This window comes from Sebastes umbrosus, chromosome 4 (genome assembly GCF_015220745.1).
Source record: "Sebastes umbrosus isolate fSebUmb1 chromosome 4, fSebUmb1.pri, whole genome shotgun sequence".
NCBI lineage: Eukaryota > Metazoa > Chordata > Actinopteri > Perciformes > Sebastidae > Sebastes > Sebastes umbrosus.
This window is the reverse complement of record NC_051272.1, coordinates 19711278-19727716: the sequence shown is the minus strand read 5'-3', so window position 1 is coordinate 19727716 and position 16439 is coordinate 19711278. Positions and strand designations below refer to the sequence as shown.

The following is a 16439-nucleotide window of genomic DNA, read 5'->3' as shown; positions in this document are numbered from 1 at the left end:
GTTAAAACAAAGATGTTGATAAGTCAAGTGTACTCCTCTCAATGAACAAATGAAACAGCTTTCATCTTGATTAAAGGTTTATATGAAATCCAAACAAATGAGACATGCGATGCTTCAGTCATAGTAAATTAGAATTCATGACAATCATAAAAATGCAATGACTTGATGTAGAGCATTCATTAGTTATTATGTGTTAACAGGAGGACACTATTGTGGTGGTCTGGTCTATGCAAATCTGACTAAACGGGTGCACAATCTCTACGGTGACATTAAGTTTAGCTTAACAGCATAATGTATTTCTGGGATGTTGTCAGGTATTAATGATTATTAAAAGTTAGAATAAGCATGAGCCAATGAGACAAAATTTCAATTGATTTGTACACTTTTAATACTTAAAAAGGGTAATATGCGAAAAGATATATTTTATGTTCATAATAAAGACTTTAGTAAGAAGATGTTTTCAGCATTTGACAACTTGACATGCTCCTGATATCTGATATACTACAGCCTACCGTTTGTTTGATCCCATCAATTAAAAATCAAAAAATGGTGCCTAGGTTTAAACGTCAACGTTGTAAAACATAATAGAAACATTGCCTCTGGTGGCCTACTGCATATAGCACACAGTATAGTGTCGTGAAGAAAAGGTATCCGTGTACAGTACAGAGAAGAAATCTGAAAACAGTTGTCATCGTGTTCCCGGTGTTTACTGATCCTTTTTGTCTGCAGGACTCTGATTCTGTGGATCAAGTACAGGATTAAAAACAGAGTTTCTCAGTATTTGGAGGGTTCATATACAGTATTATGTGGCATTTGCATGCACATATAAAGCACATATAAAGTACTGCAAATGGATATTTAATGTCCCCAAGGGCCGAATTTGCATCGTCTACTCCCGAAATCTATATCTTTTCATAACATATAAACCTACATCTGTGCCAAATTTGTTGCTTTTATTGCAAAATGCACAATTGTTATGAATATTACAGTTCTGCTGCCCCACTATACATCTGTGTGTGTGTGTGTTTTACCTGGAGTTGATTGTGTTCCCTCAATAGTCTGTCGTACTCTTGTGCCAGACCTTTGGCCTGCCTCCTCATGGCCTCCACTTCAGCATGAGACTTGTGTGCAGCTACACACACACAAACAATATTACATGTATAAATTGTTCTTTATATCATCAATGCCCCTTAAAATTATCTTCTTTCTTACAGCTCCCGTTTGTATGCATGAAGCGACCTGTGATGGTCCATACTCTGCAAATGTTTTCTCATAATTATATTTTTTCATGAACATTTTACAGTTCTTTGGTATAACTGCAGATCAATCTGTATGAAGGAATTGATGGTTACTCACCCTCCTCAGCAGCCTTCACCTGATCTGCTAGCTTCTCACTCTCCAGTTTCAGTTGCTGTTTTTTTGCTGACATGGATTTTTCCTCATCCAGGAGAGCCTGAGAACAAAGGATTCTTCTCAGTTACCAACAACAGACAACAGAGCAAAATACAAATCTCAGAAACATGAAATATACAGTATGTATTAATGCCTACACACTATAAAACAGTGGTTCCCAACGTGGGGGTCGGGACCCCTTTAAGGGGCCATTGGATTAACAAGAAAGGGAAAAAGAATCTGCTACACAAAATTATGTTTATTTTTTCAGACTTTTCTTTAAAAAGTGCAATTTTTCTCTCAAATTACTGGATGACTTTACCCGTTCAGGCCTCTAAAAATAAAGCAAAGAAAAAGATCACTTTTTGGTTCAACTGGCCACAACTGGGAGTCATATACAACCGGTGATGAGGGGTCATGAGACATTACTTTGTTTTGACGGGTCTCAGGCCAAAAAGGTTGGGAGCCACTGCTTTAAAAGGTTACATGACATGAATCACAAACAGTTTAAAAAAAGGGAAATTTATGTTATACTGAAGGTACACTAGAAACTGCAGTAGATAGAACACATTGGGGAATAAAAGGAAAGGATCAGGCTTTAAAGCTGTAGTAGGCAGGTTGGAGCAAATAAGATGATTAAAAAAGGTTATTTTTATGAAATAGTCACTATATCGTGACAGTAGTGCATGAGACAGGTAATCTGAAAAAAATCATGTGCCTCTGTGTCCTCCGTTGTCCTCCGGTGCTCCTAATGGCATCTGCAAGATTTCACAGACTGGAGGAAAACAACCAATCAGAGCTGAGCTGGAGCCCGCCATATCTGAGCAGCTGTCAATCACTCACAAACTCCAATCAAACGGTCAAACTGTTTAGCTGTAAAATGAGATGAGAAAGTTTGTGACCAGGCAGCCATGTTGAGATCAGTTAAGGAAATACCAAGCATCGCCCACCAGTCGGAGCAAACATTCTCATTTTACAGCTAAACAGTACACTACAAGATGTTTCTGAAAACATTTGAGGCGAGAAATAGGCATTACAGTAACAGAATATTGATTCATATTTGATCAGCGCTGCCTAGTTTGACAGTTTGATCAAAGTTTGCAATAACAGCTGCCTCCATTGAATGATCAGCAAATAGGAATGCTCTCTCTCTGAAATAACCTGTGATTGGCCAAAGTCTCTCATCACGGGCTAGATTTTTTAAAGCCTGGAAACAGAGCCATGAGGAAGTGCAGAAGTCAAGTTTTCTCTCAGAACACTTGAATTACAATATGCTGAAAGGTTATTATGAAATTTTTGCCCAATGATGCCAAAATATTCTCCCTACTGCAGGTTTAAGTCTATAATAAGAAGTTTTAGTTCTGTCATCAGACTCTGATTAAGTCTCACTTGTTTGAGCCTCAGGTTGTCGTCCTGGTGCTGTTTGGCTGCTTTGACAGCGTTGTCCATCTGGGCCTGAAGACCTGCACTGCTCTCCACGGTGACAGCAACTTGGTTTAGCAAGGTGACAATCCGACGCATGATACTGTGATGGAGGACAGGAGGAGATGAGAACCAGAAGAAAAAAAAGACAGGAAATCAGAAAGTGAAGTGGACAGTTGTGTTTGTCTTTGACTGAGGTCCCAAACTGTTATTCTGAATAAATGTGGACGGAAACAACACTAACAGCCAGAGGAAGAGGGAGAAGCCAGAGATGTAGAGGTTCCTCTGGGCTCTGAACAGCTTCATGTGGACATTGTCGTACAAATTTGGGTTCACCACGGCGTCATGCATGGGCTCAGGACCCGAGTACTTCTGCACCTCACGGACAGCATCTGGGAGTGGGGACAGAGGCATGACTGACGCTGACTGGGCTGGACTGACAACATGCTGTCAGTCTACTCAGTGTTCAGGCTCTGTCACTCACAGCAGCAGGTTGCTTACCAAGGAAAAGAACAATCAGAACCATGATCATAGTAAAGAAGCATTTGTTCCAGTATGGAGATAACCAGTTCCATATTCTCCAGTTGAAAACTGAACGCCACCTACAAAGTAAAGGGACACTGTGAGGGTAACATAATATACAGTAGATCTACACAGAAAGGACATGCATGCACTCTGCTGGTGATTTGTGTGAAGTGTCACTTTAATTTTCCTTATTTTCAATCAAACTCTTGCACAGGAAGCTGAGCTGCTGAACAAACTTTTGAATATATTTTGGGTTTGTGTGTTAGATTGCAGTACCTCCGTGCTGATATGAATGGTATACACAAGATGAGGTTGACTGCTAGCTCTGCATAGAGGAAGAAAGCCACGGCCGTCCACTGGAGAGTCATTGTGACCGTGGTTTCCTGAGGAGATTAACAGGTTTAATTAACAGACATGGACTGCATATTATAAAGCTTTACACTCCAACAAATATCCTTCCATATCCTTCTATTTCTTCATTAAATAAAAGCAATTACATTCAGTTACAATAACTATCATTCCTCCCAAACAAGTGGCAGTGGAAGTCAATGAACATGCAAAAATACTTCTATTTATTTACTGTTTGAAGAAAAAAGGTCATCATTCTTTGATTTCAGCTTCTTAAATGTGAATATTTTCTGGTTTCTTTACTCCTCTGTGACAGTAAACTGAATATCTTTGAGTTGTGGACGAAACAAGACATTTGAGGACGTCATCTTGGGCTTTGATCAACATATTTTCTCCATTTTCTGGCATTTTATCAACCAAACAACTAATCGATTAATCAAGAAAGTAGTTGACAGACTAATCGACAACGAAAAATAATTGTTAGTTGCAACCCTGGTGCTACTCTTCTATTGTAGAGTGACTTTTACACACAAATGTTTCTGTAGGGCGACTACATAAAACAGGCAGTCTGCAGCAGGCATTCATAGCCCCTTTACTATTTATAGGCTTTTACCTCTAAATCTATTCTTACTCCTCAGCATTAGTATCATTGTGTTTAAGAGCAGGAGGTGGTCAATCCAAGCAATAAACAGAGTTGGTGGCTTACCAGACAGACAGAAGTTGTGCGATCAGAAGAAAGGGAGAGTCCAGACACGCATGCGCTCACACACACTCACAACAGCTGCTGGTGAGCATCTGAGGGGCTAACAGCCCTAAATAAATCTCTGCAGGCTAGTTGACACCACTGGTCAGCCCGTTTGGATTTGTTAAAGATCACAATCGGACTGACTAAAAGCTTTGTTTACAGTCTACTGAATGAGTACAACATTTGTCTTTTTTTTTTTTTTTTTTGCACCAGTGTTTTATCCCTGGGGTGTGATCTGTGTGTTTGCTGATGTCTCACATTTCATGCCATGGTACAAAAATAGTCATGCGAGGGAGGGACACTTAGCCTCTTTATTTATATAATAATTAGGGCTGTCAATCGATTAAAATATTTAATCGTAATTAATCGCATGATTAATCCTGATTAACCACACATTTCTGTTCAAAATGTACCTTAAAGGGAGATTTGTCAAGTATTTAATACTCTTATCAACATGGGAGTGGGCAAATGTGCTTGCTTTATGTAAATGTATGCATATATTTATTATTGGAAATCAATTAACAACACAAAACAATGAAAGATATTGTCCAGAAACCCTCACAGGTACTGCATTTAGCATAAAAATATGCTCAAATCATAACATGGCAAACTGCAGCCCAACAGGAAACAACAGCTGTCAGTGTGTCAGTGTGCTGACTTGACTATGACTTGCCCCAAACTGCATGTGATTATCATAAAGTGGGCATGTCTGTAAAGGGGAGACTTGTGGGTACCCAAAGAACCCATTTTCATTCACATATCTTGAGGTCAGAGGTCAAGTTCGGAGCATTATTTAACAGCCTCCGCAACAAGCTAGTATGACATGGTTGGTACCAATTCAATTCAATTCAATTCAATTCAATTTATTTTTGTATAGCGTCAAATCACAACAGAAGTTATCTCAAGACGCTTTATATATAGAGCAGGTCTATGACCGTACACCGTAGTTTAGAGACCCAACAGTATCCACCAAGCGCGCTGTGGCCAGGAAAAACTCTACCAATGGATTCCTTTGGGGAAAGATAGATCGAAAGATTGATCACGTTAAAGAAATTAGTGGCGTTAAAACGAATTTGCGTCAACGCGTTATTATGGCGTTAACGTTGACAGCTCTAATAAGAATTAAGACTCGGTTTTTGATAATTATCACAAAACCTCTAAAATAAACAAGCAGACTTTATATTTTCAATGTTTCTTTGGATGTGCTGACTTTTCATTCTGACTGGGCATTTTCTGCACAGAAGAAACCAAACAAAAGTCCACAAGAGGGCGATGTTATCTGATGACATAATACAGCTTTTGCACAGGAAGCAAGGCCTATGGAAAGGAGGCTGGGTCACGGGCAGACATGGGTCTTGGGGTACCGGGTATAACACATGCGCAGTGGAACTGAAGCTGCGGTCGTGCGTTGCGATTGGCTCAATTTCGGCAGGTGCAGGCCAGATTTTACTGCGCAAATGATATGACGTGTTGATGACGCGTGACCCAGCCTCATTTCCATAGGCCTTGACAGGAAGCAGGAAGTCCTGTATGTTTTGCAGTTATTGCAGTGAATTCAATCCAAATATTCCCAGTGTGTCAAGGAGATATATACAGACAGTGTGGTTAACGGGCTCAGTTTACACAGCAGCTGTATATAAATAGTTGTCACTGAAATAGCAGATAACGGCTCATTCATTACAAAAAGACTCAAAAGGATTGCTCTTTTTGTGCGCCTTTTAAAAAGGAACACAAACAGCTTGCTCATCTTGCTCACAAACATGTAAATTGCATGTTGCACATCACCAACAGAGACTGAGGGAATTCAGCCTTCAGTACACTCTTCTTCCTTTTGAATAATGAGGGTGTATTTTCCCCCCTCTCCACTGTATTCAGCTCGCAGAATGTATTCACACGGGCTTCCTCTGTGAAAGAGACTGATAGCTGCTATCCCTCTTTTGACTGCGTGTCTCAGGAGTGCTGAGGAGCAAAATGTTTACAGCTGCACCCTGTGATAGCTTTTTGAGAGTGGCCAAATGACTGTGGCAGAACTGAATGTGCTTTGATTGCTCTCGTCTCCGCACCATCTCAGAGGTCGCAGCTCAGGAGACTGAAGAGTCATTACAGCAAAATGCCTGCAATAAGCAGATGGTCCGGCTACGGTGACAGTGTGCTTTGATGGAGACTTGTAACCTGAGAGCTCCATCCATTTTTATATAATGCCCGGCTATACACATTTGACGGGTACAGTAGTCAATGTGACAATGCATATGGACTTCATAAATGCCGTGTTAAATATTATATAAGATTGTTTTCATTGGGGCTGTCAAAGTTAATGCGTAATAAATGCGTTAACGCAAATTAATTTTATTGTCACTAATTACTTTAATTAACGCATTATCACAATCGATGTTTATGAGTTTGAAATTAGAAAAAAACTAAGGAATCCATTGGTACCAACCATGTCATACGACCTTGTCGCGAAGGAGGTTAAATAACGCTCCAAAGTTACACTAAATTTTGTCGAGGAAAAACTGTCATGGCCATTTTCAAAGGGGTCCATTGACCTCTGACCTCAAGATATATGAATGAAAATGTGTTTTATGGGTACCCACGTGTCTCCCCTTTACAGATATGCCCACTTTATGATAATCACATGCAGTTTGGGGCAAGTCATAGTCAAGTCAGCACACTGACACACTGACAGCTGTTGTTGCTTGTTAGGCTTGAGTTTGCCATTTTATGATTTGAGCATATTTTTTATGCTAAATGCAGTACCTGTGAGGGTTTCTGGACAATATTTGTCATTGTTTTGTGTTGTTAATTATATTTCCAATAATAAATATACACATACATTTGCATAAAGCAAGCATATTTGCCCACTCCCATGTTGATAAGAGTATTAAATACTTGACAAATCTCCCTTTAAGTTACATTTTGAACAGATCAAAAAATGTGCAATTAATTTGCAATTAACTATGGACAATCATGCGATTAATCACAAATAAATATTTGAATCAATTGACAGCCCTAGTTTTTATATAATGTTGTTTTTGTTTGCACAAACTCCTGTCAGTTTTGTGATCCCAGGAGATCCCTGCCAGCCAGCTGAGGAAATATATTCAGTATTTTGTGAGTAACATGGGGTCTACACCGAGCTGTCTGTGCCCAGAATACCTCCACATACATACACTTCTCTCATGTAAATCAGAGCTCCTCACCATGTCCCTGAGGAGCGGCACAATACCTTGCAAGGGAAACTCATTTCAGCTGCTTGTATCCTTGGGTCTTATCATTCCAGTCACTACACAAACTTGTGACTAAGGCTGAAGGTTGGTACATGAATCGACTTTTAAATTGAGAGCTTTGCCTTCAGGCTCAGGTGCTTTTGTCACAATAATGGCCTGGCATCCTTCACCTTGTTGCCCTCATTTGTGAACAACTCAGTCGACATGTCCATGCGGGCCCAGATGGGTTGAGACCATCATGAGCTCACTAATGGTGCCTGAGTGGACCATACCTGTGGGGCCTGTATGAGCAAACACCCCCAGGTGCCACAAAGGCGTCTTGTTTTGTTCCCTTACTTACAAAAGTTCCTTCAAAGTGCACTTTCCTGCCCACATTTCCCAGCCAAAGTCAGTATTATTTCCTCACCTTTATGGAAAATGCCTGAGCAAAGGCCAGCCTCCACTCTTGAGACATCTACAGTAGTCCATGACCTTAAGAAAAGAGCTTTTTCTAAAAAACAAAACAAAACCACTTATTATTATTACATTTAACACATTGTCCACATCTTTTGTACACTAATATTACGACTTTTTTCTCGTAAAGCTATGACTTTATTCTCGTAATATTACGACTTTTTTTTCTCGCAAAGTTATGCCTTTATTCTCGTAATATTACAATTTTTCTTCTAGCAAAGTTATGACTTTTTTCTCGTACAGTAACGACTTTATTCTCGTAATATTACGACTTTTTTCTTGCAAAGTTATGACTTTATTCTCGCAATATTACAACTTTTTTTCTCGCAAAGTTATGACTTTGTTCTCGTAACATTACGACTTTTTTCTCGTAATGTTACGATTTTTTTTATGGAAATCTCAGATTTTTTTTCCCCCTCAATGTAGCCCTAATTCTTCATAGTACATTTGCTCTTTGGCCCTCACTGCATTAGACTTATATACTATATACTTAGACTATAAACTGTGTTACCTTCATCACAATGATCAAATGTTTTGCGGCTCCAGACAGATTGTTTATTTATTTATTTTTTTGCCTAAAATGTCTCTTTTGATAGTAAAGGTTGCTGACCCCTGGACTAAGAGATGGGTTATGTAAATGACCAGACATGAACATAATTAATGAATGAATTAATTAATTCAGACATCTGCCAGTCTAAAACATGGATGTATTAAAAGAGCTGGTCTAAAACCAGCGCTGTAATTCCTGTCCTTGCCTGTTGGTGACGTATGTGTGCGTCAGCGCAGGTCTGGATGTACCAGCTACAGGTGTGTGAAGATGATGGATCCAGACAAACAACCACCTGTCTCTGTCTGGCTTTTGCTGGGTCTGTACCACGAGGATAGCCTTGGATTCATGAACTTTAACAACACCGGTGGAAACAGAAACGTTGCGTTGTACTCCGCTGTGGAAGTGATCACAGAGACTCCGTCGGGACTGAGTCAGTCAGCTGCATCCAGACAGGTCCGTGTTTCGATCGGCTGGTTAACTGTGTTTGTCTGCTTGTTTACTTCGTTCTGGTGTGTTTCAGCGTGTATTGTTCGATCATGAAAACTTAGATCAACATCTACATCTTATGATTTAACTAACTGAGTACTTTAGAGCTGACTAAAGAAGTTATAATAAGACAAGTTAGCTTAAATGAATGCTCGGTAAATATGCGACCGTTGATCAACTTCCGGTGCTAACTGCCAGTTAACGGTCGCTTGTTAGCTAACGTTAATAATCAGTGTGTTATTGGTGTTATTTATAAACAAGAGGTAGGACAACATTACGATCTTAAATCCTGTAAACATTGTCACACTACATATAAAGGCTACTTGATGTTGTTGCCCTCATAGCAGTTTGTTGGACTTGATCATGCTGTAGCTCAGGGGTCAGCAACCTTTACTGTCTAAAGAGACGTTTAGGCAAAAAACAACAACAACAAATCTGTCTGGAGGCAAAACGTGTGATCATTGTGATGAAGGTAACACAGTTTATAGTCTAAGTATATAGTATATAAGTCTAATGCAGTGAGGGACCAAGAGCAAATGTACTACGGAGTATTAGGGCCACATTGAGGGAAAAAACATCTGAGATTTACAGAATAAAGTCAGAATATTACCAGAAAAATGTCGTAATATTACGATAATAAGGTCATAACTTTACGAGAAAAAAGTCTTAATATAACGAGAATAAAGTCATAACTTTACGAGAAAAAAGTCTTAATATTACGAGAATAAAGTCATAACTTTACAAGAAAAAAAGTTGTAATATTACGAGAATAAAGTCATAACTTTACGAGAAAAAAGTCGTAATGTTACGATAATAAAGTCATAACTTTACGAGAACAAAAGTCGTAATATTACAAGAAAAAAGTCGGAATATTACGAGAATAAAGTCATAACTTTATGAGAAAAAAGTCTTAATATTACAAGAATAAAGTCCTAACTTTACGAGAAAAAAGTCGTAATGTTACGATAATAAAGTCATAACTTTACGAGAACAAAAGTCGGAATATTACAAGAAAAAAGTCGGAATATTACGAGAATAAAGTCATAACTTTATGAGAAAAAAGTCTTAATATTACAAGAATAAAGTCCTAACTTTACGAGAAAAAAGTCGTAATGTTACGATAATAAAGTCATAACTTTACGAGAACAAAAGTCGTAATATTACAAGAAAAAAGTCGGAATATTACGAGAATAAAAACATAACTTTATGAGAAAAAACACGTAAAATTACTACTGCGTAATAATAGGACTTTATTCTCGTAATATTAGTACTTTATTCTCGAAATCTCAGACTTATTTTTTTTCCTTAATGTGGCCCTTATACTCTGTCGTACCGTCGTACCATAGACCTATAAAACAATGATAAATAAAAATGAAAATATAAACAAAAAAACAGTTATTAATTTCCACTTATTTTTTTTAAAATCCACAGGGAGCCACTGGAGAGGGGCTAAAGAGGCATGTGGCTCCGGAGCCGCAGGTTGCAGACCCCTGCTGTAAGCTAACTACATTATCTTGATGAAGTTTCCACCTTTGTCTTGCAAAATGTCATTCTTCTAATGTCATTATAGAACAGAGCTGTGAAGTCATCATGATCTGGACTCTCCCCTGCTCCTGTGATCGTGCGACTTCTGTCTGGTGGTAAGCCAACAACTCTGTTTATTGCTTAGAATAGATTGATCACCTCCAACAACAGAATGAGCCGATGATACTAATGCTGAGGCGTAAGAATAGATTTAGAAGTAAAAGCCTATAAATAGTAAATGGGCTATGAATGCCAGCTGCAGACTGCCTGTTTTATGTAGTCGGCGGCCCACAGAAACATTTGTGTGTAAGAGTCACTCTACAATATAAGAGTAGCCCCCTAGGGCTGCAACTAACAATTACTTTCATTGTCAATTAATCTGTTGATTACTTTCTCGATTAATCGATTAGTTGTTTGGTCTATAAATTGTCAGAAAATGGTGAAAAATGTCAGTCAGTGTTTCCCAAAGCCCAAGATGACTTCCTCAAATGTCTTTGTTTTGTCCACAACTCAAAGATATTCAGTTTACTGTCATACAGGAGTAAAGAAACCAGAAAATATTCATATTTAACAAGCTGGAATCGGAGAATTTGGACTTCTTTTTTCTTAAAAAATTACTTAAACTGATTAATCGTTTATCAACATAGTTGGTGATTAATTTATTAGCTGATAACTTATCGATTAATCGTTGCAGCTCTTGTTAGAATATAATTCATAGACAGTGAATTTCTAGAAATAGCCATATTATTCTAAAGTTTTTACTAGAGCCCGTCTGATTTTGAAGCTGATACTGATGTCAATATTTGAGCGTGAAATATAGGAATGGGATTATTTTGTCTGTTATTACTTTTTTGATAGCCGATATTGTGCTGACTCTGAGCAGATCATTTAACAGGTGAAACGTAAACTCCTCAGTGCTCTCTAGTGGGCGTACTATGTAATGACATCTTAGTACTGCAGTTACTTGCTACTTATCAGCACATTTCCCCGTACTGACCTCCCTTCACTGCCTCCATGTTCGTTTTAGGATTGATTTTATTGTTTACCTACAAATCATTAAATGGGCTAGCTCCAACCTATCTCTCCGACCTTTTACAACCATACATCCCACCAAGGTCACTCAGGTCAGCCGGCCAGCTGCTCCTTGTTGTCCCTAGATCAAGGTTGAAACACAGGGGAGATCGTATGTGAGGCTGGCCACTACACTGCCTGTTTTTAAATCTCTTCTTAAAAGACATTTTAACTCACTGTGAGAGTTGCGTTTCTACAGTATTGTCCTCTGTCTTTTAAACATGTCTTCTGTGTTTTTACTTTTTGTTTTTATGTTTTTTGCTATATTATGATTGTACGGCACTTTGGTCAACTGTTGTTGCTTTTAAATGTGCTTTACAAATAAATTTGGATTGGATTTATATTATCGGCCAACATACAGTATACGCAGATACAATATATAATGTATGTGATAATCTAATATTAGCCTATGTTCTTGGTCAGGTTCTTGTTTAAACCATTATGGAGACTTGAATCTTTGACTTGGACTCTTACCCAGTGACTTGAGACTTAATGAATGGGACTTGTTATACAGCAATAAAACTCAGACATTTACATCTGGTTATTTGATCTTTTTGAACTGTAAATGCTCCATATTAAGAATTTATGAATGCTGACATGTAGTGTAAAGCGCTTTGAGTTGTCAGAAGACTAGAAAAGCGCTATATAAATGCAAGTCCATTTACCATTTACAACATTACATCATTCTTTTTAATGGGAGACACCCCAGGTGAATATGGTTAAAAAAAAATATCTAATAGATATTGCCATGAAACTTCTCCAGTTGATTACTTACATTGAGACAATAATTTTTTTTGTATGAAAATGCATGTTTAAAGGGACTATTTGTAACTTTCAGAAATGCTTGTTAACAGCGACACCTGTGGCCTTGAAATCAACGAAAGTCAGCGTCGAGCTCGCGCTTGCTCGCTCTAAATAGACATGGACGAGCATCGCTCAAAACAGTGAGGTGACACACGTCAGCTAAAACCACAATATCACTCTATATTTCAGCTGCTTGGTAGTAATGTTAGCTGACCAGACGAAGGTCTCTCCATGAATCACTGCTGATCCTAGTGTTGGCTTTTTCTGCCTCAGCGCAGGCTCTGGCAGCGGGGCTCCTCAACGAGTTACGTTATCGCCTCCCGACCGCAGCCGGCAGCCGCAGGGAGACACCGGCACCCGGTCGGTAACGAGACGACAACGTAACACGTGAAGGAGCCCCGTCACTTCACAAGACACGGAAAACCTCTGTTGGTCTGGAGGAGCTGCAGCAGTTATTTCTGCACAAACGTCTCCTGTACATTCACTAGATATTCTCAGAGCTAAACTAACTCTTCTGCAGTGTGGAGTGAGCGCGCGTTCACGTCTAGTAGAGGTGGAACGAGTATGCGAGAACGCGCGCTCTGTCTGAGTGAAGGTAAGCAGGCAGCGGAGACGAGGCTGCGGCCACACGCGAGCGCGCATATGCGAACGCGCATGTGTGTCGACCCGCTACATTTATACGCTTAAAAAGTTACAAACAGTCCCTTTAAATATGCAAATGAGTCGTTATCTTATTAGAAATGTGCTAATTGGCATACATTTCCAGAACAAATTGCAACAAATTCCCTTGCATATGATAAAGACAGGCTAAACATTGTTGTTTAATTTTATTGACATACTATAGTCAAAGGTTAAAGGTTTTTACAGAAGGAAAATCTCTTTTTATCACTCCATAAATCTGAAAATACTGTCAACAGCCATAAAAAATCAAATTACGCCATGTTTTTAGGAATAACATATCATAAATCAGGCTATGAATGACATATGAGCAAATCCATCTGCAAAAAACCTTCAGAATATAGACCGGAATGAAACTGGAAAGTTTGGTGGATGTAAGAGCTACTGAAGTCGACATTTCTGGCTGAGAAAAAAATTATTTGAGAAAATGGCCTTTAAAGATATGTATTGTAATATTCACACTATAGTTGAGTAGGGTAAAAACGTTTAACTACTAGATATCACAATGAAAGTTCCCAAGTTTAGTAATGACATCAAGACAATTATTTTTTGTATTACAAGTTTTCTGAAATTTCATGTTTAAATATACAAAAGAGGCATTATCTAAAGCTAACTTTCGGTTAATTTAGGAGAAATCTACAGACGCAAATAGACAAAGAAGTAAAATAAACAGCTAAATGTGTATTTTGAATGTTTTTTTTCCACTAGTCTGAAAGAAGACATGTTATGGAAGCAAAATAGTCCGAAATCTCAAAACTGACCAGTGCATGAAAAAAGACCAAACTAACTGTATCCCGTCAGCAGCTAAACAATGATTGAACTCTTATAACGTTTGTTGCAACCCTACATTAAGCTAGCTACAGCTACATATACTAGAACAGACCATAAAGCATGAACAGGCAAATATTACAGTTTGTTCTTTTTGTATGTTTGTATAATGAATCTCTGTAGATGTGGAGGATGTGAGTGATTTTGAGACTGAGATTGCCAAACTCAGTGGGTGTGTTGCAGTTTGAAAAATGTCTCTTATTTGGATTATGATATACTGTATAGACTGTGTTTGTTGTTCTATAATGAAATAAGGTCAGATGATGAATTCACAGTATATTATGCCCTTGCTGTATGGACTGTTTCCCAGCAACCCTATTTCAAGATGCGCGTACAGATAGGGGGCAGAAAACAGAGTTAGAGGTGCGGTAGGAGGAGTTGAGGGGGAGTTGTTGTGCAGTTAACTGTGCGAATCACAAAAATGTTGGGTGGGAAATGGAAATGTTCAGTATCAAAGAAGTTAACACTCCTATGTGCATATTTACATGCGTCCAGGGATCTGGTCGGATCCCGGAGGATGTTTTTTCCCCAGAAAGTGGTGCAGGAACAACACCTGGTTTAAGGTAATGCAGTACATTCTGTTGCTGCATGTTTATGGCTAGTTTATAGGAGCAGTATTTTTACTGTGCGACATGGTGAGATCTGGTATTTCAGGTTTTATAGAGAAGGCAGACTGAGAATTTGGATAGAGGATGAATCACTTCATAACATTTTAGTTAGCGCTGCAGTATCAGCAGTCTATACTGTACGTGGCATGAAGTGAAGATAAACGTCCAATACAAATTTACTTGAAGAAATAATGGTTTCCCACCAGTTGCACTAATATTAAAGGGTAACTTCGGTATTTTTCAACCTGGACCCTATTTTCCCATGTTTTTGTGTCTAACTGACTAATGGGGACAACAGTTTCTGAAATTAGTCCAGTATTGAGGGAGAGCGCTGTAGATGGCAGCTGCTCACAGGCTGCAATATGGTGCTATCGGGGCAAGCTGGCACCAACATTTACGTCCACTAAAAGTGCTTCTTTTTGCCATGACACAACAACAAACAAACCGGATCAAGTGAAAGGTAAACATTTAATTTCTCTGCCGGCTCCTCTCCATAATGTTGTCAGACACTTATAATAACAATCAGAGCCTGTCAGTGTTACATTGACGCTGATCACTGGCCCTCGCAGCTCGTTTCATGGCTGCCGGTTACAGCTCAATACTGGACCAATTTCAGAAAGTGTTGTCCCCATTAGTTACTTAGACACAAACACATGGGAAAATAAGGTCCAGGTTGAAAAATACTGAAGTTACCCTTTAAAGTGGCAGTACACAGTATATTTCTGGCATCATTGGGCACAAATCCCATAATAACCTTTCAGCATATTGTAATTCAAGTGTTGTTCTGAGCCATAATTAGACTTCTGCACCTCCTCATTGCTCTGTTTTCAGGCTTTAAAAAATCTAGCCCGTGACGGGAGACTTTGACCAATCACAGGTCATTTCAGAGGGAGAGTGTTCCTATTGTCTCTGCTCCTGTCACGTGACTGGAACTTGGCGTTCATTCAACAGAATTCACAATGGCTGCCGCCTCACAAACTTTCTCATTTTACAGCTAAACAGTACACTACAAGATGATTCTGAAAACATTTGAGGCGAGAAATAGGCATTAACGTAACATAAATATTGATTTATATCTGATCAGCGCTGCCTAGTTTGACCGTTTAGTTGGAGTTCGCGAGTGATTGACAGTCGGCTCTCATAGACGGCAGATGGACAGCGGACCTCAGATTAGCTCCGACTGCTGGTTTTCCTCCGGTCTGTGAAATCTTGCAGATGCCGTTAGGAGCACCGGAGGACACAGAGGCACATGATTTTTTTCAGGTTACCTGTTTCATGTACTACTGTCAGGATATAGCGACCGTTTTATAAAAATAAATCTGCTTCAACGTCGTCTACTTTAGCTTTAACAAGGGATGCAACTAATGATTATTTTTTATTATTGCTTAATCTGCCGATTATTTTCTTGGTTAATCATTTGGTCTATAAAATATCAGAAAGAATTGACTATTAAAATAGTTTCACCCCCTTTCTTTTTAGTTAGATAATTAGAAAATATCTTATAATGACACTCTTAATGTTCCTCAACACAGAAACACAGGAGTCTCTTGGATAATTTAGTAGTGCTATAGGTTTATATTACAGCCATAATTCATGTTAATTGTTTAAACTTTGTTTCTGAGAAATGATGTTTAATTAGTTATGTTTAATAAATTTATAAAGTTTTAAATTATTTGCCCAGCCATAAGAAGAAGACAGTCAGAGTTGTGAATCAGAGCTGCTTCCAGGTGATCCCCTTTTATTCAAAATTTAAACTGCTGAATGTTTTATCAGGTTTC

General features: G+C 38.7%; 1 protein-coding gene and 1 long non-coding RNA gene across 3 annotated transcripts in view; one reads left to right on the top strand and one right to left on the bottom strand.

Annotated features, from left to right (window-relative positions):
• Positions 1 to 66: 66 nt before the first annotated feature.
• On the bottom strand, positions 67 to 4585 carry LOC119487238 (B-cell receptor-associated protein 29-like). The gene is made up of 8 exons (XM_037767946.1): positions 4394 to 4585; positions 3616 to 3722; positions 3316 to 3416; positions 3059 to 3206; positions 2782 to 2917; positions 1357 to 1453; positions 1032 to 1132; positions 67 to 739 (listed from the first exon to the last, which is right to left on the bottom strand). The coding sequence occupies exons 2-8, from the start codon at positions 3705 to 3707 to the stop codon at positions 707 to 709; spliced, it is 708 nt and encodes a 235-aa protein (XP_037623874.1). The 5' UTR covers positions 3708 to 3722; positions 4394 to 4585; the 3' UTR covers positions 67 to 706.
• Positions 4586 to 8878: 4293 nt separating this feature from the next.
• The window catches only part of LOC119487248, a 57863-nt gene continuing 50302 nt past the window's right edge, over positions 8879 to 16439 (top strand). Inside the window, exons 1-3 of one of the 2 annotated variants that reach the window (XR_005206670.1) lie at positions 8879 to 9115; positions 10580 to 10643; positions 10719 to 10788. This is a non-coding gene — a long non-coding RNA (uncharacterized LOC119487248). Of the gene's footprint in view, positions 9116 to 10579; positions 10789 to 16439 lie in introns of both variants that reach the window. The other variant, XR_005206671.1, reaches the window with a different exon arrangement.